Here is a 25,036-nt window from a genome sequence, read left to right on the forward strand (position 1 = left end):
TTTGTTACGGACAACAAGTACCGCATGATAGTTAATTGTTTACAAATCGGGAATAGGGCAGATGGAGAATGAGGAGAAACACGGGGTTATGGAACAGCCAAAGTGACCTTGTGTGAGCTGATGGGCAGCCTTCACCAGACCCTGCTCCCTGCCTCTCTTCCGTCCTGGTGAGGCGTGAGGGTGGAGACCCTAGTCCAGGAGGAGACTCTTCTCTCTGCTCACACCCACCCCTGAAATGGCATCGCGACAGGCCTCGCGCTTTTGGAAATAACGTGGAACCCTCAGTCGCGCTGTTCCGTAGGCTAGGGCAGAGTTAAGTTGATGTCACATTTTGGAGTAGGCAGGACCAAAAAAAAAGGACCTCATTCAGGAGGCAAAAGGGGAGGTCTAATCAATTCTTGGCTATCAAGGGGTTGATTATCCCAGCTTGTTTATTATTTCTGTTCCCTTTATCTCGTCTGAATTGTTCTCTAACTTTATTTAAAATACTTTGTAATTATAAAAGTAATAAGTACTTATGATAGGAAATTTTGAAAATCTAGAAGAACAAAAGCAAGAAAAATAAATTACTGATACTATACCGTGATCATACCACCTAGAGAAAACTGTAATTAATACGAATTTTGCTACATTTATTTTTAATCTTTTTCCATGTGTACTTGTCTGAATAATTATACATAGGTGTGATTTTACTGTGTAATGGCATAGTATGATTATAGCATTGAATGCTTGCTATGTGCCAGGTAGTATTATAAGTACTTTAGACATATTTATATAATTCTCATGTTCTGTAAGGTTGGTACTATCATTATACCCACTTTACAGATGAGAAAACTGAGGGTTAGGCAGCCAGTGAGTGATAGAGTGGGCGTCAAACCCTGGCAACCTGGCTCCAGACCACTACATACGCCCCAGACCACCATGCTGATAATTCTCTTGGAAAGTTTCACAATGAGAACACAGCATTCCATTAAATGGATATTGTTTAGTTTGCATAGCCATTTTTTATTACTTATTTTTATCTGTGTATACTATTTATAGTTTTTTTACTATTGTAAAATAATGATTTGGCAAACATCTTTGTCCAGACAGCATTTTTTACCATACTTCAGAATTTTTTGGAAGTAGAATTCCTATGAAAGGTATGAATATTTTTAATGTCGTTGATATATGCTGAGTTACCTAAGTATTTTCCCACCAGGTTGTACGGAATTCTAGCCCATCATAGATGGCAGGCAGGAGACGGAGTGTTCAACTCTAATCACAGTTGACTTTTCATAAGTAACTTCAGTTCATTAGGCGACAGACGACACTCAGAGCTGAAACAAAAACTTTTCCTTTTTTGCAGCGAGACTTGAGAAGTTCTTGTGTGTCCTTCTCCTTGCTGTTGCGGCTCACTGAGGATGAGCTCTGTCACTAAACACCCCATCCTCACCTGGAGTGCACGAACCCCCTAAATCCATGAGCAGTGTGGGGGTACGGGTATAGCCATGTGCATTCTTCTAGGGCGAGGGGCATTAGCATTTATCAGGTTCTCAAAAGGCACCCCCCTAAAAAAGTCAAGAACCACTACTGTAGAGTATGATATCATATCCTTTAATATATCATTGGTTGTTTTTATGGTTTTTTTTTTTTTTGGTGGGAAAGATCAGCCCTGAGCTAATATATGATGCCAGTCTTCCTCTTTTTTGCTGAGGAAGATTGGCCCTGGGCTAACATCCGTGCCCATCTTCCTCCACTTTATGTGGGACACCGCCACAGCATGGCTCGCCAAGCAGAGCGTCGGTGCATGCCTGGGATCTGAACCGGTGAACCCCGGGCTGCCGCAGCAGAGCACACGCACTTAACTGCTTGCGCCACCGGGCCAGCCCCTATCATTGGTTGTTTTATGTAAAGCTGAGAAATACCAAATGTTTATGAATACAGAAGGTAAGTTCCTTGGGCAAAATCTTCAAATCAGTGAAGGTGGGTTTTCTTTGAGTTGCCGCCTGGGAAACAAGCCTAGATGTAGCTCCCCTTCTCTTCCTCCCTCCCTCCCTGCCAGGTTCAAAGAGCATCCATTTATAAATGGAAGTTACCAGAGCAACACAGTCTGTTTAGAGTGTCATGAAGAAATGCAGAAATAAACAAGTTATTTCATGAGCTTCAAAAATAAATTCAAGTTCTGGAGATTCAAGGGAGGAAGGAGTGTCCCATGAGCAAGCTGGCGCTCCCCTCTCTGGGCCCATGGCTCTGTTTGAGGAATTTTGTTTATTTTGATGACAGCAGGGTGTTCCCACCATTTTCATAGAATTGAGAGAGTATTCTCAGTGGGAATGTGAGAAGTAATGACTAAGGACATTGCCTTCCAGTCACTTTTCCACCTTAATTTTTCAAGGAAGTACCAAATATCACTTTCAGACTTTTGACACGAGGGCTCCACGCAGGTGCGGTTGGAATAGAAGGGTTTGTTCCCCAAAGGTCGCAGTCAGCGCTGTTCTCCAGAGGGGCTGCTGGGGAGCAGTGGGAGGGGACTGCAGGCTCTCAGTGGTGTTGTGCTGGGGCGGACAGACCAGCGGCTTGGAGACCCACAGATGCGGGTTCAGACCCCACAGCCACTGCTGGCGGATCCTGTGGCCCGAGGAGGGTTACTTCCCCCTGAGACTTCAAGTCCTGGTTGTAGAATACGGCTCCTTCCTCCTGGGTTCCCAGAAGACCAAATTGTACAGTCTGGTTCATAATCAATATTTAATGCAAGTCAGTTCTCTCGGTGACTGACTGCTTTTCCTCTTTTTCATAGAATGATACACTGACGCATGTGAAAATCACTCTGAAAACAGTAAAATCATGTACAATAATCAGCAATAATGTTGCACCTCACTCTTGGCTGGAAGTGAAGTGGGTGTGTTTGCTCCTTCAGGTCATGATGCTGATCCAGAATCACCCCGTGCCCATCATTGCCATGGTGAACGGCTTGGCCACTGCTGCCGGGTGTCAGCTGGTGGCCAGCTGTGACATCGCCGTGGCGAGCAACAAGTCCTTTTTCGCCACTCCGGGTGTGAACATCGGGCTCTTCTGCTCCAGCCCTGGGGTCGCCTTGGGGAGAGCAGTGCCGAGAAAGGTAATCGAATTCCCCGCAGCCCTGTCTCTGTAGTGATCCTCCAGTGCCTGTGAGGGTTAGTTCTGGAATTCACTTGTTAAAAGTACTGTTTGAATGAGGACATTCTGCCCAAAGCACCACTGGCTGGATGTGCCACCGCGTTCCTTCTGATGTCGTGTGTGGGGGAGGGCGTAGCCAGCTGCCTGTTCCTCTGTAGCCTCTCACGGTGGGCTTCAATTTGTGGATCACCACATTTCGCTCTTACCTCGGTGTTTGGATTTGTTTTGTTTGTTTTCATAAAGGCACACATTTTTGTAATCCTATTTGAAATGCAATTGAGACTGAGTTTTATTGCACCCAGTGGTTGCCCATGAGAGATCATATCATGGTGACACACGCCAGTATCAAGGGGCTTGGATGCTAGTGCGCTGGCTTCTTGTTTTCCAACGGTCTGTCTCGCTCCAGAATGGATTGAAAGTAGCTGATAAAAAAATAAATATACCCAGTGTGTCAGGTTTAAGATGGTTGCATTTCAGGAACCCCCCGTGCATGGTATGTTGAATCTGCCCCAGAAGGAGCCGTATTACACAAGTTATTCTGTCGTTGGTAACCGCAGAGAAGTCCATTTTCTCCACAAAGCTTTCTTCCTTCCTGTAACATGGTGAAATAATATTTACTGAACATCTCTTAAGTGGAAACCAGTGGCTTCCTTGCTCTAGGAAAGAATACCTCCTCATTCTCAATTGGAAATCTATTTTTAAAAGGGGAGGGGGAAGGGTGGCGTAGTGGTTAAGTGCATGCACTTGTCTCTGGCAGCCCAGGGTTGGCAGGTTCGGATCCCAGGAGCGGACCTACGCACTGCTTGTCAAGCCATGCTGTGGTGGCGTCCCATGTAAAGTGGAGGAAGATGGGCATGCATGTTAGCTCAGGGCCGGTCTTCCTCAGCAAAAAGAGGAGGATTGGCATCAGATGTTAGCTCAGGGCTGATCTTCCTCACACACACACAAAAAAAAAGGAGGGGGGAGGGAGAGTCATATACCAGAGCAAGTATGGAACCCAAAGTGCTTTCTAGAATATATTATCCATTTTAGCATCAACTACAAAAATTAGCAGTTGCTCATATGCCTGCAGCACAAGAGAAACGAGACCCAAGGGAAGTCAACCGCGGGACCAAGAAGTGGAGGGAAGCACTGCTTTCTTTCATGGTGCCTCCTCCTTAGTTTTTCCAGAAATGTGTGTTTGTGAGAGAATTCTGAAGACAGATACGTCCAAGCACACACACGTATGAAAACTGGCTGAACGTGGGCTCCACACTGCACAGGGTGACCTGTCCAAACACAAGAACTTGCTTAAATGTCCTCATGTCCAAGGGGGTGTTTGGATCCTGTCAGGATACACATTTACCTAAAATGTATATATACCAATTCAATAAATACTTCTTAAGTCTCTACTTTGTGCCATTACATTAAATTAAGGTGCATTGTAATATATTGTCAGAGCTTGTTAATAAACTCTTATAATTGTGCAAGTCAAATCACGAGGCCTTTGGCATGGTTAAAGGCAGCTGTACTGGTTAGCCTGCCTGTGGCTGTTCATCTCCTTCAGCACCTGACATTCTGGAAGGTTCTGTGTCAAGGCATTTGAAACCTTTAAATCAGCCTTACTGTCAGGATAAGAATCCATTCTTTCTCAAAACAAACTTTGTAAATCAAGGCTTATAATTGAGTCCTAGAAACTTAAACATTATCTCATATTTGTCAAATTTTAAATTAGTTTTTGAGAAGAAAGAGGGAAAAAAGTGTGACAGAAACATGCCTTCAGTTCCCAGGAAGCCCAGTTCTCAGAACTACATTGCATAATTGCCCAGTGTGACAGATTAAGTGGCGGGACGTTGTAAGAACCAAAGTAGCTTTTACCTTCCAGAAACAGTTTCTGCAAGGGGCCAGCCCTGCGCAGAAGACGGGGCAAAGAGTCTCCAGTATTTCCCCGCTCAGATCCCTGATCTGCACTCCTCGTGGTCTGATCCCCAGGAGGCCTGTGAATTGTTTTCAAGCCTTCGGAGTTTTTTCCTAGTTGGCCGTCTGAAAGTGGCTCAGAGTTGTCAGTAGATGCGCCTACACGTTGGGCTCATTGATGTTGGGCTACCTGAGGTTTGTGGTCAACACCAATGAGCTGAAATCGCAGTACTGATAACGGGAATCTAGTAGGAAGGTGCGGCCTCTGCCGTGTTTCTGGATCTGCAGCCTTCACCTGTGTGGCCCCCTTTAGGCGGAAAACTAGGGATTCACAGAAATCTAAACCTGCCTGTCGCCATTGCTTGTGTGCACCCATACGAACACATCCGTACAGAGGCCGTCACCTGTGTGTGGGTGGGGGGCACTGTCCCCCTGCACGTCCACAGGGAAGCAAGCAGCTGCTTTTGCAACCCGGCCTGCCTGGGAAGCTCGGCCCTTTCTACGCCAGCTAAGGCCACACGTGTGGGTCACCAGTGCCCTCTGCTGGTCACCACGGGAAACTGCGCAGCTGAGCCAGAGACCGACAGACCGAGGGGCTGCGGTTCGTCCACTGGGAGCAGAAACCGGGAGTGGAGCCCTTGTGTTCAAGCCCAGCTGAGCCTGGGCGTGAATAATCTTCCACATTTGTGAAGTGTCTCTTTCCTCTGGCGTGAGCTAAATAATGCATCTGTCTTGCACCATCTACACAACCTGCCTGGCGCAGCTGCTCCCTTCCCCAGTCGGAGCTGGCCTGGTTCAGAAAAGTGGAGCCAGCGCCTCGAGCAGTTGGTGTCAGGTAGAGCGCAGGAAAGATCCGAACTCCCTCCTCCCAGACCAGCCATGCCTCCGCGGTGGGAACACTTGCTTCCTCCTATTTGCCATGGTAACGTTGTGACTCTAGCATCTGATTTCCTAAGAGTCTCATCAGAACACAGGAGAGCTTCCAAGCTGGAAGTGTAAAGCTTTGCCGCTCGGCCTGGTGGGCTGATCACCACAGAGCCCGGGAGAAACGCAGGGTCCCAGGCCCCCCCAGACCCAGCGTGTCAGAATCTGCTCTTTAAGGGTGGTTTGTGAGGCCGTCACAGTGGGACACGCGGCCTCGGCGCCTTCGAGAACCCGCAGTTCAACACCCCAACTTACAGAGGGCCTGGGGGGTCCAGCGACTCACCTAGCGTTTCCCAGCCAGTTAAATGGGCCTGGCGATCCTCCCTCAGCTCCCCTCCCCTGAGTCCTGCCGCGTGGCAACCCCTGACGCCCACACACCGCCAGCTGGGTCTTGTCATAGGTGTGCCTTGAGGGGATCTGAGCACCCCACTACTTTAAATAATCACCCCCTTTCAGGGGCGGTGACACCTAAAAGCCAACGTTAGAGAGTCATACAAATTTACAGTTGGAATTGGCGTGTTAATAGTAGCCTCTGCATTTATCAGCTGCCTGCTGAGCGCCCAGCTCTGTACTGTGAGCCTTAGACTTACTTTCTCTAATCCTCACAATTCTGCAGGAGGATGGAGGCCTTACTCCTGTCTTTCAGATGAGGAAACAGACTCAGAGGTGTTAAGTCACTTCCTTAAGGTCCTGTGGTCAGTAAGTGGCTGATCTGGGATCGGAGCTCAGGGACATTTGACTCCAGACCCAGGTCCCCCTGCCTCTGGGGTGGGCCTGGGCCTCAAGGGCCTTCTGTCGTTTTAATGCAGATACCCCCGGAAGGGGAAGTATTAAGCCACCACTAGTTAGGGTGACCCAAGGAGGGCTGCCCTGAAAGGCTGCATGGTTGATTGGCGAAGAGAGTGAGGGGACGTGTCTTCTTCTCTTTCATCTGAAGTTTCGGGGGCACAGCACATAGAGACTTTAAGTAAAGATTGTGCTGATTCGCTATAAAATAAATAGGCTTTCTTTTTCTTAGGGAATGACACTCTATTATCTAATCTGTTTGGGTAAAATCCCTGTAAAGCAACATGGTGCTAAGTAGTATTGCCCCACTAGGCAGATTGGCAAGCTGAGGCCCAGAGAGGGTTGGAGACTAAGTGGGGATGACCTAGGAAGCTGAGGGCAGGGCCAGGGACTCAGGCCTTGACCTTACTCCTCTAGACTTCTTTTGTGAGAGCGCTGATCCCATTGAGACCTTCTTGGTCTTCAGGACTGCAGGGAGAGGTGCCAGGACAGGGGAAGCAGGAGGGAGAGTGCCCTGCCCGGTCCACGTGGAGGCTGGCGTGCCCCGGCGCTCTGGCTGACCCCACTGCCGCTTTGCCTCCATCACTGAGGGCCACAGGGGCCCTTTCTCTCCTGTTTGCCTCTACTGGGACGCACCCAGTGGTTCGCAAGAAGGAAGCCACTTAGCCAGCCCCTGTCCACCGTCCCGGGTTCTCCGCTTCTTCTCTTGACTTCTTTCTTTTTAAAAACTGGCATTCCTGGGAGGCAGTTTGTCTGTTGTGCTGCCTGGGTTTGAGATGAGACTAAGGAGCAGAGCTCGTGTGCCTGACGCCAAAGCCTGTGACCAAGCGGAGGCCCCCAGAATCGGGTTCCGAAACCCCAGGAGACCTGGCGCACAGCGGAGACCAAGCCTTCTTCATCATCCCTCCTCATCCTTCTCCCCGGGAGAGTCTGTCATTCTACACAGAGAGCGCAAGAGGATGAGGAGGGACATAAATAAAACCTCCTACTATTTAATGATTAGGATTTTTTCACTGTAAGTGAATCCGTGTAAGTGATAGTAAAAGAAGTTTGTATCAAAAATAAGTGCTGATGAATCCAGGAGTAGCGGGGACGTGGCCGCATGCGGTGGTCCTTTCACCTGCCTGCAGGCGAGGCTGCAGTCAGAGTGTTCCAGAAAGATGCGTGTCTTGCACCTTTGAAAATATTTCCATGTGAGGTGTTTTCTGAATTTAACGGTCCTTGTAGCCACTGGACTGTTGGTAACAAGAGAGGCTGGGGTGGTGTCTGGGCACCATTTTATTTCCAAATGTGCTGAGCACAGAGCCCAGAACTTAGTAGAGGAACCTGTAGAATCTGACTATATTCTGACTGATTTCTGACTGTGTCTCTTGTTCTGACTAGCTGTCTATCTCTGTCTTTCTCTATTTCACTGACTGACTCACTGACATAAGGGGAAAATATCCTTTCTGTCCCAAAGGTCACTTGCTTTTTGTTTATGATTAGAGATCCTGAAATAACATTAGAAGTCTTTTATCTAGAAGGGAATTTAAGAGGTCATTTAATTCTCCTATGAGCAGAACCGTCTCTCTCTGACAGACAGGGGTCGGCCCTGTTCACACGTCTCCAAGGGTTAGGATTCCATGTGCTCCCAGAGTGATTCAGTTCAGGGACCTATAAGCTTTTTTTTTTTTCCTAAAGCAAATTTTTGGAGTTGCTTTGGAATTAAGATATTACAAAAATCGATAATCTTCCTGTGTGTATTAGTCAGCTTGGGCTGCCGTAACGAATACCACAGACTGGATGACTTAAGCAACAGAAATTTATTTTCTGACAATTCTGGAAGCTGAAAGTCCAAGATCAAGGTGCCAGGAGATTGGTTTCTGGGGAGAGCTCTCTTTCTGGCTTGCAGACGGCCGTTGTCTCTCTGTGTCCTCACATGGCAGAGAGATATTCCTCTTCTTATAAGGCCACCAATCCTGTTGAATTAGGGCCCCACCCTTATGACCTCATTTAACCTTTTCTCCTTCTAGGCCCCATCTCCAAATACAGTCACATTGGGGGTTAGTGCTTCAACATACGAATTTTGGGGAGACACAGTTCGGTCCATAGCACTATTCTTGACACACAGATTTCCTATATGAATATTTGTTCAGTGAATGGATGAAGGTACAAGAGAAAGTTACGCTCTGATGTGAGTTCCTCATGTGAGTTGGTCAGTGTCCTCATAAACACAGACTCATGCGAGGTCCCTTGAGCTTCTCGTCTGCAAGCAAAACCATCACAGTTATTTCCCCGGCTTATGTCTAGCTCAAATGGACCGTTCTTTCCAGCATTTCCATTGCTCTCGATGGGACAGTGTGCCCTGCAGTCCTCAGTTAGCTGTTCTTCACAGCACCCCTGGAAGACAGTCATCTGTGCTCATGTGCTCCAGTTGGGGAAGTGGGAGATGAGAAGCAACCTGCTCAGGGGTCCTTCGGATGAGGACGCTCAGCAGGTGGGACGAGGCCCCCACGGAGCCCTGCCCCATGCCCTGGCCTGCGGAAGCTGGGGCTCCAAAGGACTTGCACTGCGAACTTCTTGGGGCACCTCGATCCTGTGCAGCTGCAGTATCTGAGTCAGACAGGCACTTTATAAATGTGTAACGGAGCCTGGGAAGGAGAATGGAAATGAAGAGGCTCTGGGAGAGGGAGAGACATGAAAGGAACAGAGACGCTGAAGAAGGCACCTCTCAGAGGAAGGCACTGATAAGGACACTGTCCCATGGACAGATCAGGAGCCCAAACAGTAGGTACCAACTGCACAGGCTGAATAAATGCCTGTCTGCTGAGCCAGCCAGGGGAGCACCTACTGCTTTGATTTTAATGAGTTCCTTCTGCCGGCTCTGCTGCCATTCATAACCACTCTTTAAAAGTCATCTGAGGTCTTGGCCATTCTAAGTTATGAGGGGATTGATGCGCTTGACTTTGGTGGGTTTGCTTTTTTATGTCGTTTTCAGGATCAGCCACTTTCTGATACATGGGCCATGTGGATTCCCTGAGAGCCACCTGCATTGGCAGAGGAAAAAAAAGGCTGGAAGGTGCAGGGACTCTGCTTTCCCCTGGCTTCTGACCTAGGTCCCAGCTGCCATGTGCTTCTCGGGCAGCGATGGAGTGGATGTTACCCTGGCCCCTGCACTGTGACTCACCGGGTCTCCTCAGCAGGGTCTTACTTAGCAGCCCTGAGTCAGCAGGACATGGTTTTTAGCTCCATGTTCAACCAGCGCTGCAAACATGCTTTGGAGTGAGATGCTGTTCCTGGTCGACTAAAAAATCGTCTCTGACCCACAGGCATTATGTTCCTGCAGCCTCCAATGTGGAATCATTAAATTTCCAAAATTGGATGAAGTTGGGGTTTAGTCCACTCCCCTAACTTTGCAGAGGAGAAAATGGGGCCCCAATCCCCTTTCCCTGACTGCCAGTCCAGCGTGGACTCCATCAGTACCCGTGATGGCAAGAGTCCTCGGGCCCAGCCTTCTGGCCTCTCCTTCTCTATCAAAGCTTGGTCCTAGGTGATCCAATCTAGTCTCATGACTTAAAAAACCGTCTAAATTGGTGGTTCTAGACTGGGAGCATTATTGGCCCCAGGGGACGTTTGGCAATGCCTGGGGACATTTTTGGTTGTCACAACTGCTGGTGGGGGTATTATTGGCACCCAGTGGGTAGAGGTTGGGGATGCTGCTAAACATCCTACAATACACAGGACAATCCCACACAACAAAAAATTATGTGGTCCAAAATGTACAATGGCACCTAGGTTGAAAAACCTAGTCATTAGCAAGATCTAAATGCCAATGACTCCCAAATTTATATCCCAAGCTGGTCCAGTTGTCTATTACTGCATAACAAACCACCTGCAACTTGGTGGCTCAGAACGACAACAGTAATTTGTTTAGTTCCTGAATCTGCGATTTGGATGGGGCTCAGCGAGGAGAGCTTGTCTCTGCTCCACAACGTCTGTGGCCTCAGCTGGGAAGAGTGAAGATGGGGGAGTGACAGCTGGGGACAGTCATCTGAGGGCTTGTTCACTCACGTGTCTCATGTGACATGTTGAGGCTGCTTCTCAGCTGGAACACTTAGCCTCTCAGTGTGGCTTGGGCTTCCTCACAGCATGGTGGCTGATCCCAAGGCTGAGCAGCCCAAGAGAGAGAGCCCAAGAGCCCAGTGGAAGCTGTCTCCCCTTTTGACCTGGCCTCTAAAGGGCTGGAGCATCCCTTCTGCTGTCCTCTCTCTGCCTTCATCCATTCATCCCCTAGATCACTCATCAATCAATATCTAGTAGGTTGCCTACTATATGCAGGGTACCCTTCTGGTGCTGCTGATACAGAAATAAACAGAACAGTGGAAAAAAAAACCTCTCTGACCTAGTGCAGTTTACACGCTAGCGAAGGAGGTAATACAATAAACAAATAAACATGTCAAGTATATAGTATGTTAAATGGTGACAGTGCAAAGGATAAGATACAGCCAGAAAGGGGGACAGTGCTGGGGTTTGATTTGCAGTTTTTGTAGAGTGTCCTGGAGGACCTCATCGATAAAGTGACACGTGAGCAGAGACCCGAAGGAGATGAGGGCACAAGCCATGAGGACACCTGGACACAGAGCATTGCAGGCTGAGGGAACAGCAGTACACGGACCCTGGGGTGACAGCACACCTGGCATGTTCCAGGAACAGCCAAGCTGCCAGCAGGGCTGTAGGAGAGTGCCCGAGGGGAGAGGGAGAGGAGGGTTGCTTCACCCCCTGTGTGTTCCCTGTCCATCCAGAAACCCCTCTTTAAGTTGTAAATTTGAGATTCCGGAAGCCGGGCTTTGCAGAATTAGAGAATCGAGGCACACTGTGGCAGAGTCAGGAGGTTGCACTCCCCTTTCTGCGGACATCGAAGTTTGGGGGGAGGAGGGCTCTTCTGCCGCCAGGTCTCCCCCATTCGGAAGTTAAGATCATGCTGGGCCCCTAGGCCTGGTGCCTGGGAGACATCTCCTTTCAACCCCTCCTCCTCTGGTTTACGGGAAGCTGCTCTTTCAAATCAGACTGAGGTGATGGCAGCCCTGAACGTTTCCTCCCTTTGGAAAGGGGACGCCGCATTGGTGTGTGGGAGGCCCTGGGCGTCTTCGCTGCGGCCTTTTCCCTTTCATCCCATCAGATGGGCCGCTGTCCTGGGCTTGGCCGGTGAAACAGGCAGGTGAATCTCCTGCCTCAGCAGAGGCTGGGCGCTCAGATCTGGGAAGGAGAGAGAGGACACGAGGGGTCACTCCCTCCCCTGGGCACTGATGTTTTGCTTGCTCTGGGAAAGATGCCACCTGTCCCTGGCAGGAGTTGGGGTATTGAAGGCATTAGGGGTGATGGGTGAGATGCTATCTGAGGAGGCAGATAACTGGGCTGAGGTCGTAGGCAGGTCAGGAGACTGACCATCTCAGCAGAGTGACATGGACAGCGTGGGATGTAGGGGGCAGTGGGTCACAAGGAGATGCCTTAATAATCGCACATCTTTCCTCCCTCAGGTCGCCTTAAAAATGCTTTTTACTGGGGAGCCCATTTCTGCTCAGGAGGCCTTGCTCCATGGGCTGCTCAGCAAAGTGGTGCCTGAAGAACAGCTGGAGGAGGAGACCATGAAGATAGCAAAAAAGATTGCCTCCTTGAGCCGTGTTGTGGTGTCTTTGGGCAAGGCCAACTTCTACAAGCAGCTGCCCCAGGACCTTAGAACAGCCTACTACCTCACCTCCCAGACCATGGTGGACAACATAGCCCTGCCAGATGGGCAGGAGGGAATCAAGGCCTTCATCCAGAAGAGAAAACCTGTCTGGTCACACTAGCCGACCTTATCAGAGACTGGAGGGGAGTGTGCCCAGTGGGCAGTGCTCAGACATCCCCACCCCATGCCTTCTGGTCCCCAAACACCACTGCTGCCTTATGATTGTAACGTTAGTAATGGTTTCACTGCATGTGGTCTGTGTTAAAAGCCATGATCTCTTGGGGAAAAGAGGGAGTGGAGAGTCAAATGAAGTGCTTAAGGGTAGTGAGTGCCTCTGCCAGCCGGCTAGAAAGGCCGCTATTTGATATACTCCTTCACAGGACCCTCAGTGAGGGATCACCCTGACATGGGGGAGGCGATGATAAACTGAGACAAGAAAGAAGGATGCTAACTAGACTGCACTATAGAAATGTGCCCTGAGGCGCAGGTAGTTCTGGTTGCCCAAGAGAGGTGACACATGTCCAGTCTCCACGAGACACTCTCCTAACTGAAAATCTTCTTGATTCTATTGAGAAATTATCATGCCTATGGCTTTGGAATAATCTTACGTGATTTAAAAAGATTAAATATTTAGAGAGACTGGTAATTTTATCTTCCCAACCAGACTATAAGCTGTCTGAGAGAGAAAAGTATCAATTAACTCGTTCCTTGTAAGGCCAGGCTGATGGGCGGGTGGTAGGTTCCTGATGTTCCTGTAAGGACTGTCCTGGCCGCCCAAGGTACTGTGACACCCGGGCCTTGGGCCAAACCTGAAGACAAAAACACAGAGGAGAGGTGGGAGGGACACAGAACACGCGTTCTACCCGCTGGGAGTCGCCTGCTCCGGATGCACTTCCAAACTCAGCTCAGCTTCTGGTCAAGAATCCAAACTAGCATCAGGCGTGTGAGGCCCCGACTAAGCAAGTGTTTGGATTAGGACCTAAACATGTTGCTTTCTGGCTTCTGGTCCAATATGGCCCAAGAAATGTCCTAAATCTCTTGTCCTCCAGCTTGTCCGTAGGGCTGATTTTTTTTTTTTTTTTTAAGCCAGTTTATTTTCCCTAAGAGTAGAAGTGGCCACGAATGTGACTGGTACCCCTGCCAAGGATAAAGACACCATGTGGTTCTCACTGAGGTTGCTGGGGCGGCCACGTCTCGGTGTGGAGAGCCCCTGGTGCTTTCACGGGTCTCTATGGAGACTGGCAATATTTTTCTTTGCTAGAGTCTAGAAAGGTGAAAAAGAGTGCTTTCTTGGAAAGAAGGAGCTTGTTACTCAGAGTTTCCTCACGAGCAGAAAGATGGTTAGAGCTACGTTTACTGGACTCCTGGTGTGTGCCGGGTACCCTCTGTACTCAGAGATGAGTAGTTGAGACCCGCTTGTCAAAGGTCAAACAGCTGAGACTGGATAGAGTGAGGGTTCCAACCCTTGCCTGATGAAGCCATGGATGCTCTTTCTCCTGTGGCCACCTCATGGGGAGATCCTGGGCGGGGGTGAGGCCAGCCTGAAGACGACTTTCCTGCTCCACGGCAGCTTTCCAAATGAAGGAACGGACCGAGTAGCCTTCCTACAGAACTTAGCCCGCGCACAAGGGACATCAGATTTGACTATTGACAGACCACTGCTGGAGTTTGCACTACGGAGCTAACAAGCAGCTGGCTAAAATTCCAGACTAGCTTGTGAAGGCCTGGGCTGTTGTGGTCTGCTCAAAAATAATGCCGTCAGCGGGGCCCTACCGCCCCTTCCTCCCCAGGCGGCCTGCTGTGGAGGTTGGCCCTTGGCAGATCGCATAGTGTGGAGAGAGTGTTACAAACTCTCTGGGCTTTGGAGAAACGAACAAAGCCTTCTCACACATTTGGCAAACGAAAATCAAAAGTTAACTTCCCGTTTCTGTGTGAGCTGCACTGCACCCTCAGACCGTGAGATCCCCAGGCCTCTGGGCTGGCGTCCCAGCCTGTGAGCTGATGTGCACTCAGGGGCTAGCTATAAATCTTAATTGTCGCCTGTGCAGAAAACAATCCAGAAGGAAAATCTGCTACCAAGCCTCCAGTGTCGTATAATTCACCCCCATGGCTAATATAAATCAGAGGTTAATTTGTATCTCTGCTTCCTTCCACTGGGCTATTGCATAAAAATTCTCTGATAACCACACTTGATGATTGCTTTTGGAAAGCCTGGTATATTCATCTTTCTCTCTGTACCATTTGCTTCTCAGGGAGCTTTGCTGAGCTCAGCCCAGCAGACCACACCCCAGCAGGTCCAGGGGCTAAGAAGTCAGTGAAATGGATATTCACTCATGCTGGCCCTGAGTAAGAGATCACCCCGAAGGCTGGCGTGAGCCCTGGAGAGTATAAACAAATGGAGTGAAGGGCAGACACCAGCTCCCTGATTAACTTTACATCAGTGACTTTGGGGGGAGTTGCCACTCGAGAGCACGTGCTGATTTAACGAGCCTCAGTTCGTGCCAGGCAGCCCGTGGAGTAGCTCGTACTACCCCCTGCTGTATGGGAGCTCAGAGAAGTTAAGACATTTGCCACAGTTAAGCCAGCATGTGGGTTTGGATTTACATCATTCTGGATCCTGTGCGCCTGACCACCACAACACATTCCTCCCAACATACCGAAAAGATCACCGTTCCAGCCTGGAGAGTCAGACCACCAGTGCTCTCAAAGGAAGCCAACCAGAATGCAGACCAGGGCAGCGCAGTGTTGGGGATTCAGAGGAAAGCCCGGATTTGAACGCCAAGAACGCCGAGTTCTGGTCCCAGGTCTGACATGGACTGGCTGTGTCACCGTGTGGAGGTGACATACCCTCTGTCAGCGCTCAGTTTCCGTCCTATGAAAATGACGCCGTTGGACACTCTTGGGCTGTTAGTTCTGACGTTCCAGATTCTACAGTACAGGGACTGGGAAACTAGCCAAGAAACTTCAAACAGGCAGCTTCTGCTCAAAGAAAGTGCTCTTTACAAATGGAGAAGATGGGCATTTTACCCTGAGAGATGGTGAACCTTGAAAACACCTGATTACATTTGAGAACGAGAAATCCAGATGCTCAGAGCTTTGGGGGCCACACCTGAACCTCTGAAAGACATCAGTGGCTAGGAAGACCCTACAGGAGGCAGATTCTATTGAGATTGGCGATTACTCTTAATTTCATGGAGGGGCGTTATTCACCCCTTCCTCTCTCCTTCCTCTGAAAAGTCACTGCAGTAGGAGCAGCGTTTCCAAAGTGTGACCCCTATTCCACACTAAATCTAATTCTTCTATTTAGGGAAAAGACTTGAATAGCTTGCTTTTAAATTGTTTTTAAACATTTAATTAACCATCATTATTTCTTGGCAACCATCAAGTAGGCAAGAGTTAAATTCAACATTATTGAAGTTGATGTTACAGTTAATAAAATATTAAATTTCAGTCTTGCAAGGGTTTTTCTTTCATGTTTTGGAGCCCCAAATTTATTTTTCTGGCCCCAAACAGAGGCACATGAACAGCTGGCAGGCCATCCATGCTGTGCCTGCAGCGTCTCATGTATGGAACAGCCCACCCACTCCGGCTCCCCAGAGAAGGGAGGTGGCTGTTCCACAGGGAAATGGGGACGAAGGGAAGTGGTGGGTTGGGTGAATCGTTTTGTTTTATGCTGCATGTTTTCAATATTTTCCTTGCCAAATTCTGTGTGGAGACGGCAATTCCCAGTTTTAGAAATTTCTAGGGATTTAGAAAAAGAAAAAAAGCGTATTGGTCACAGTGTAGTTGATGTGGATTCTGACCCCTAGCGCCCCTGTGGACAGCAGAGCAGAACCCTGCCCGGTCTTTCTGCGCCATCCTCTCACCTCCTAGCGCTGTATCAGACGATGCTCTGCTGCTGTTCACAGCGTTTTCATGGCCAGTTTGTTCAGAAGTGAGTGGCCAGGTCCTTCTTCCTAGTCTGTCTTAGTCTGGAAGCTCCGCTGAAACCTGCCCACCATGGGTGACCCTGCTTGTATGTGAAATCCCGGTGGCAGAGCTTTCAGCATCACAGCTATATGCAGCCGCCACAGTATGACAACCGATAGAGGGGTAGGGCAGTTCCCTGACCGGAAAACAGACCCTGGCTGCAGCAGTGTGAGCCAAATCTTAACCACTAGACAGACTACCAGGCCTGGGTCAACTTAGACCTTATCAATACTTAAATTTATGTAGTGATTGCGCTGTGCCAGGCACTGTTTTAAGCATTTTACGGTTATTAATACATTAATCCTCACAAAAGCTCTATAACGTAGGTTTGATTAACCCCATTATACAGATGACAAACTAAAACACGAAGATATTAAATGACTTGCGCATCGTCACACAGCTAGTAAGGGGCAGGGCTGGGTTTGAAACCCAGGTGGTTTAGTTCTGGAGCACGGCCCTGTAGCTACCACCCAGGCTGTCCTGCTGCACTCTTACCAGCTTTTAGGTGACCCCTACATCACATCACTTTGTAGATACTCCTGTTGTGCAAGAAGCACACTGTATTTTTTTTTTTAAACGTTTGCAACTTTATAATCAGAGTGCTACAAAACCAATAACGCTTCCAATAGAAATAGCACAGCTGAATTTCCATGGGCATTCACACTCAGCAACGTGAATTGCCTTCAGTCTCTTCTTTGCCATCTTAAAGGCTGGGGCTTGTGCCACACACAAGGTCACTCAGGCTAGTGTGTCATCCTCCCTGCCCCCCAACAAAAATGTGGGCTCCTGCAGGGCCCCAGTCGGTCCTTATTCACCTTGTTAATTCCCGGCACAGAGCAGACCTTCAGTCAGGTTTGCTGGGTCCAGTTAAATGTTGCCAGGGTACAGTCCCCCGTACAGGCTACATGATATACACAGGTTTTTAAAAATTCTCAGACCACATTTCCTAAATCAGTTTTAGAAAATTAAATAGCTGAGCAGAACATGAATTAAATCAGTGTTTGCTTTTCGGGGCCAGGGAAGTCGGTAAGTATCTCTTTGTAAATGTCGGTTGGTATTTGGGCGTCCCATCGCTCCACTTGGATGACATCAGACCCAGAGGTTCTGTCAAGCCTGTTTTCTTTCTTTAAAGCATTGCTAAAGCATGTTTTGGTCTCCAGATGCTTACACTTCTGGTGATAAAACATTCTCCACATAGAGAGGCATATAAAATAGATGGTTGGATGGCGAAGGATGGAAACATCTAATAGATTTGCTCTTGATAGAATCTATTGAAATGGTTAATATGCTTATTTGAACTTAAACCAAAATTGTCCCATTTGCTACTGTCGTCAAAATTATTATTCTGATCATTTGATAATTTTTCCCTAAAGATAGTCAATCTGTCCAGTTTTTACTGATAAAGTTTCCTGAAGGCCCTTTAGTTCCTGTGTCAGCCATCCCTCCCAGTCCCTGAGAGAGGAGGGTCAGTTGCCACTGTACCCCTCACACCCACTCAGCCCACACCCCACAGGGACCCCTCACACCCCTCCTCCTGCTGGGCCCCCAGTGGTGACCCATCCCTCGCAGGTTACCATGATCCCATGAAAGCAGATTGAACTTCCTTTATTGTAGTTGCATGGATTTTTTTTCTGGGTCTATTTCCAAAAGAAACAGTCAAGAGGTGATTTTGAAAACATCAGTTCATGTATTTGTTGAGTATCTACTTAATTGCAAAGCACTGAGCTAGGCACTATGGGATGGGTGTTTTTTAAAGATAAGATAATTCTGACCCTCCAGAAACTTAATCTAGTAGATGAGAGAAATCATGACGATGTTAAAAGTCAAATACAAAATAGTTATCATGGGACTAGGGTCAGATAGCTGGGTAGCCTATGAGCCCACCCCTATTACTAGCTGTGTGATGTGGGGCTGGTGTCTAAGCTCTTTGAGTCTTAGCTTCTTCATGGTTGTAATCGGGATGATGACAATACCCACCTCCTAAGTCGTGGGGGTTTGGAATTAAACATATATGTGTAGCAGTGTTGGTGATGACCCACCCCACACCGCATATCCCTGTGACCCACCTCCATGTCACCAGCAGCTGTGGTGGGTAGTTTCCACAGGTAACAGCTTCCCCTCATTATGGACTGAATTGTGTGCCCTCAAAATTCCTGTTTAAGCCCTACCCCGCAATATGACTGTATTTGGAAAAAAGGCCTCTAAAGAGGTAATAAGGTTAAATGAGGTCGTAAGGCTGGAGCCCTAATCCAATGGGACCGGTGTCCCGATAAGAAGGAGAGACCAGGGCTGTGCGTGCACAGAGGAAAGGCCACGTGAGGACACAGAGAGAAGGCGGCTGTCAGCAAGCCCAGGAAAGAGACCTCAGGAAATCAAACCACGACACTGTGACCTTGGACTTCCAGCCTCCAGAACTGTGAGAAATAAATTTGTGTTTTTAAGCCCCTAGTCTGTGGTATTGTGTTTATCGCAGCTTGAGCAGACTAAGACACCCCCTCAGGCACTTCTATGTCTCTGCTTGTCCAAGGGTTATTTTTGGCACGCCAGGAGCTTGCTCAGCCTTCCAGAGGCCAACCCAGGAGTAGGGGGGAGTTAAGGCCTCTAGGGAGACCCCCAAGCAGCAGCAGAGGGGACTTCATGATAAGTGCCCCAGCCCCCTGTCACCTGAGGGAACAGTTCTGAGATGTGGTGCTGAGTCTCCTCCGAAGGCCCGGCAGGGTTGAACCCACAGCACCGACCTGCGTGTTAACGCGAAGTCTCCCGGCTCTTCTCCTTCCTGCCCTGCCTTGTCCCACACCCTGCCTGCGCTTCCTGGGCTCACTTCCCAAATAAACAACCTTCCCACGAGTCCTTGATTCGGGGCCTGCGTTTGGGGGAACCCAAACTAAGTCAAGAGGCAGAGTCACGTTAGCCACTCAGTGAACATATTGTCCCCTAACAGGTGAAAACAAGATTTCGCAACGGAAGACCTGTGACAATAAAACCATTGGATTGATTGCTAAATGAACACCATAGGCAGTAAGTCTTACAGGAATCAAGAGGAAAAATCAATGTTCACTCATTAGTGAGCACATGAAATCCTCTACATAAAGCTTTGGCTTTTCAAGCCGGAAAGGATCTCAGCTCCCAGTTAACTTACAAATTGTGACTCCACACAGACAAGGTCTAAATGACTAAAAGATACAGACCTAGCCAGTATTGGTGCAAAAACAGGATCCTCTGACCTAAAGCTGGAGCGGCCTCCCTGTAACATACCCTCAAAACTGTCAGGGTAAGCCACCCATAAATGGTCTAAACTTTCTGGAAGTTTATTTGGCAACGTTCAGGAAAAAGGCAGAGCAGGTGTGTTGTCCCCAAACTCCCCCCTAGAGGCCCCTTGAGAAGGAATTTATGAGCCACCGCATCTCCAGTCCCTTCTTTGACATTTATTGGCTCTTTGATGAATGTGAGAGCAATTTTTCTGTCAACAGCTCCTCATTAAGGGCCTGGTGGTGTTCTTCCGGACCATTATTTTACCCAATATCTTGCCTGGTGACTGTGAGGAGAAGAGGTTCTGCTTGGAAACGATCCATCTTTGCAGCAGCAAAGAGCTCAGATAATCCCACTTAAATGCTCGTCCTGCGCTGACAGCCACCTGGGGGCACGCACAGAGAATGTAGACAAATGGCCGGGCCTGAACGAATGGCTCATCTTCTGGCATCAGGCCTGTCCCTTCCTTTAAAGACATATTTCAACTTTGATTCTGTTTCTTTTTAAAATAAATCATGGAGAACTTGTTGGTGAAATAATCACCAGGACTGACTTCTTAGAGACGACAGTTCTTACTATGAATGACAAGCCTGCCTTGGAAAAGTCTGGAACCAGCAGGTGTTGGGAGAAGGTGTCCAGTTTCCTTAAAGGATTGTTTATTTCACCCATCAAATGCACTGTCCTAAGATAGTAATGGTACAGGAGAGCATTTGGAGATGGCTGAAGTTCCTCTCATTCGTTAACATCGATGTCAACCTTCACACCCCCTCCTCCACCTTCCCTACCACCAGATACGTGCGTCTAACCTGGGAGGGCACATTTTTAGAAAAGCTTTTTTATTATGAACAATTTCAGACTTATGGAAAAGTCAAGAGAAAGTGTAATAAACTACCACATACACATCACCCAGCTTTAACAATGATCGATGGATAATGTATCAATTACCATGGCCAATTTCGTATCCTCCACGGGTCACCACTCCTCCCCACCCCCTAGATGATTCTGAAGCGAATCCCAGAGTCACCTCATTAGAACAAAAGACATTCCCATCACCCAGGAAATTCCAATGACTTAGGAGACCTTGTCAGGAACTGGGGTCAATGACCAAACCTCAGAACAGAAGATGCTCCTAGTGTTCCTAACACTTAGGAAATGACAAGAGTCTCAGGAGCTCTGCCAGCAACAAGGCAGAGACCAATATGTAGGTTTTCTGTTCTCTCACAACTTTCCCTCCTTGGTCTCACTCTCCCACTCCTGCCCCCTTGGATCACTTTCCTAATTAAACAGCCTGGCTGCAAGCCTGGGGCCCAGGCTCACTGTCTGGGGAAGTCTGGGCTGAGAGGCCAGCCCAGGAGAGGGCCAAAGGGAGTTCCAAGGAGGATGACAGAGCACAGCCCCAGGGTGACGGCGGGGCAGGAGGCCTGGAGAGTAACCAGCCTGGGGAGAAGGAGGATGGAGCCTCAGGAGGGGGTGTCCACGAGGTAAGTTGAATCTCAGAGACTTGACATGGGACATGACTGGCCTTGTGGAAAGTTGTCCTGAGAGGCGAGGGGGAGGCAACTGGAACAGCACGTCCCTATTGAGGTTGAATCAGAATTCCCTGTTTAGTGAATCACCACTGCCAAAGGGCAGTGGGAAGGGGCAGTGATGTGCTCCTGGGGTGAACACAACTCCATAGAAGGGAAATTTGGTAACACGGATCAACACCCTTAAAAAATGGCCATACTCTGTACCCTCAGGAAAGAATCAGAAATTGAGAACAAACTTGATGAAAAACTGTGAACCAGAGTGTTATTCATACCAGCATTAAAAAACCAAAAAGCGGTATTGCTTTGAGTCCAACACAAGTGCAGTAATTCCAGTGCCTCTGCTGGAAGGAACATCATGCAGCCACAGAGTGGTATGCTCGATGCCAGGTGGGAGGACAGGAGCGGAAAACAGGTGAGATCTGATTTCAGCCTATAGTTTGGTTACAAGTATTGCACCACTCTTAATTTCTCAGTTGTGGTGAATATGGTGGGGTAAGGGGTTAATATGAGGGGAAGCTGCGTGAAGGAGATAGGGCGCTCTAGAGCAACTCTTCTGTAAATCTAGAATCATCTCAAAATAAAAAGTTGTTTTAAGTGATATGTGTCTGTACTAGGGTTCTCCAGAGAACCAGAACCAATAGGATAAATAGATAAATAGATGATTGATAGATAGATATCTCTAGAAAGAGATTTATTATAAGGATTTGGCTACTGCAATTATGGAGACTGAGATGTCCCACGATCTGCAGTTGACAAGCTGGAGACTCAAGAAAGCCAGTGGTGTAGTTCAAAGGCCTGGGAGCCAGAGAGCCAATGGTGTAGACTCCAGGCCAAGTCTGAAGGCCTGAGAACCAGGAGATCGCTGTCCAGCTCACACAGTCAGGTAGAGGGAGAGTGAGTGAATCCTCCCTTCCTCCACATTTTTGTTCTAGTCAGCCCTCAACAGATTAGGTGATGCCCACCCACATTGTGGGGGGCCATCTGCTTCACTCAGTCCACCAATTCAAATGATAATCTCTTCCAGAAACACCCGCACAGACACACCCAGAAATAATGTTGAACCAGCTCTCTGGGCATCATGTGATCTAGTCAAGTGGACACATACAATGAACCATCACAGTATCTATGTGGGTATTTGCACAGTCTGGAAAGATACACTCAAAATGGATCATGGTGTTTGCCTCCGAGGAGAACAACGGGGAAGCGGGGTCAGGGTGAGAGGGAGACTTACTTTTGTACTGAATACCCTTTTGTACTGGTCCAGTCTTTTTAACATGTACACATAGTACTACATTAAAGAAATTAGAAGTGCTTTCCCCACCCCCCAGAGAGGGGTCTACACAGCGTTGTTCTGGGTTCCTGTCGTAACTTGAAGGGAAACTTTCAGAATGTCTGGAGCCCTGCGTGCCCAGCAAATGAAGGAGGATGTCCTCACACTCCGTGCAGCAGGGACCCACTTGGGTGGCGCCAACCTTGACCTCCAAATGGGACAGTACGTCTACATAAGGAAGAGTGATGGCGTCTACATTGTAAAGCTGAAGAGAACCTGGGAGAAGCTTCTGCTGGCAGCTCGGCCGATGCGAGTGTCACTTTCTCCAGGAACAATGGCCAGAGAGCTGTGCTGAGAATTGCTGCTGCCACTGGAGCCTCTCCTACTGCCGGCTGCTTCCCTTCTGGAACCTTCGCTGACCAGATCCAGGCAGCCTTCCAGGAGCTGTGACTTCTGGTGGTTGCTGACCCCAGAGCTGACCACCAGCCTCTCATGGAGGCGTCTTATGTTAACCTGCCCATCGCTGCTCTGTGTCACACTCTCTCCTCTGGCTACGTAGACACCACCATCCCGTGCAACCACAAGGGAGCTCACTCAGCGAGTCTGATGTGGTGGGTGCTGGCCCAGAAGTTCAGTGCATGCGTGGCACCATCTCCCGTGAACACCCACAGGAGGTCACACCTGATCTCTGTTTCTACAGGGATCCTGAAGAGATGGGAAAGGAAGAGCAGGCCGCTGTTGAAAAGCCTGTGACCAAGGAGGAAATTCAGGTTGGATGGGCTGCTCCGGCCCACACCGAGGTCCCAGACTGTCTAAGGCACAGGTGCCCTCTGAGCCTATCCAGCAATTCCCTCCTGAGGACTGGGGCCCTCCGCCTGCCACTGAAGCCTGGTCCGCAGCTGCCCCCGCTCAGGCCCCCGAATGGGTAGGAACAACCACTGAGTGACCCGTCTTGAGCTGTTCTTCCGCAGACTCTGAAACAGAAAATGGAAATCGGGATGATGGAAAAGAAATCGCTTCATAAAAATTAACAAGTTAAAAGTAATAGTCACGGGCACACAGAATGTGCTCTCTGGGAGACAGACAGAGGGAATTTCGTGTGCGGGATGTGTAGAGGAAGTGCCCTCGGATGGACAGCTGTGGGAGACCAGAGTGGGAAACAGGACTGGACAGAGGCAAGAGTCCCCCTGCAGCCGATCCCCCGGGGATCTCCAGAGCCCAAAGGGCCCACGAGAGTTCCTCCCCACTGGGCCGAAATGGCCGGGCCATCGTACCCACCTCTGCCAGGCCCTGGACGTGGCTGCGCTGGGCAGGGCTGAACCTGGTCCAGGCAGCTCCCTGTAGCTGAGACAGTCCCCAAGGGGGAGCAGCCAAAGGCAGCAGCTGGGACAACAAGCCCTTTCCCCAGAAAGGGTGACGCATCCACGTGTCCCTCACAGTAACAAAAAACGCTCATCACGTGGAAAAACGATTACCACGTGTTTCGAGAAAAAAACAAAAACAGGACACAAATTTTTATCTGTCGTGTGTAACAACTGGGCACAATAAACAATAAAAACGATTTTTAAAACCTTTTTATTTTCCTAGAAAAAGGACTGGAAGAAAATATTCCAAAATGTAAATAGTCATTTTTTTTCTGGAAATGGGACTGCACGTCATTTTTCTTCTTCCTTTTATTTTTCTATACTTTTTCCAAATTTTCGTTAATTTGTAAGTAATCACAAATTTTGAAAGAGCATCCTAGGATCTGCTTCTGTTGTTTCTATCATTAAGCTTTGATAGTGTTTCATGAATTAATTCTATGCTTATAGAGAAGGAAGAGGAATATTTAATCATTATCAAATAATATCTAAACATTTAAGGTACTGTATAAGAAAGAAATTGATCCTATAAGCCAATATACTCCCCGTCCTTTTAGGCAATCACATGTCCAGTGATAAAAGTCAGTGGCCCCAGACACTTGTTAAATTAGAACGACCTGGGTCGGGCCAGCCCCATGGCTTAGCAGTTAAGTGCGCGCACTCTGCTACTGGCGGCCCGGGTTCAGATCCCGGGCGCGCACCGACGCACCACTTCTCTGGCCATGCTGAGGCCACGTCCCACATACAGCAACTAGAAGGATGTGCAACTATGACATACAACTATCTACTGGGGCTTTGGGGAGAAAAAGGGGAAAAAAAAAAAAGGAGGAGGATTGGCAATAGATGTTAGCTCAGGGCCGGTCTTCCTCAGCAAAAAGAGGAGGATTGGCATCGATGTTAGCTCAGGGCTGATCTTCCTCACTAAAAAAAAAAGAATGACCTGGGTCAATGATTTCTCGTTCTCAGCTCTTAAAGCAGCAGTTATAAACTTGTCCAGCAGAGGGCACTGGTAGCTTACCTCTAGATCGAAATCTTGGCGCCTACCTGTGACTGTGAAAATCACGTTTGCTTTTTAGTCCTGAGAATAAAAGTAACTTATTTAGCAGGTTATATGGTAAAGTTAATTAGATGTCAGTTCAGATGAGACAGGGGAGAGGAAGAAGTTCGTGAATATGGTTGATTGCTTTTTATTTTTATTTTTTTTAAA

At 48.5% G+C, this 25,036-nt stretch overlaps 1 protein-coding gene and 1 pseudogene across 1 annotated transcript in view; both read left to right on the top strand.

Moving 5' to 3' along the window:
- ECHDC3 (enoyl-CoA hydratase domain containing 3) overlaps positions 1-15,901 on the top strand; it is a 24,144-nt gene extending 8,243 nt beyond the window's left edge. The window contains exons 4-5 of the mRNA XM_058532412.1: positions 2,900-3,100; positions 12,261-15,901. Coding sequence (XP_058388395.1) covers positions 2,900-3,100; positions 12,261-12,572 — 513 coding nt within the window. The 3' untranslated portion in view covers positions 12,573-15,901. The remainder of the gene's footprint in view (positions 1-2,899; positions 3,101-12,260) is intronic.
- Positions 15,902-20,498: 4,597 nt separating this feature from the next.
- On the top strand, positions 20,499-24,133 carry LOC131398747 (small ribosomal subunit protein uS2-like; annotated as a pseudogene).
- The last annotated feature ends 903 nt before the right edge of the window (positions 24,134-25,036 follow it).

This window comes from Diceros bicornis, chromosome 36 (assembly GCF_020826845.1).
Source record: "Diceros bicornis minor isolate mBicDic1 chromosome 36, mDicBic1.mat.cur, whole genome shotgun sequence".
Taxonomy (NCBI): Eukaryota; Metazoa; Chordata; class Mammalia; order Perissodactyla; family Rhinocerotidae; genus Diceros; species Diceros bicornis.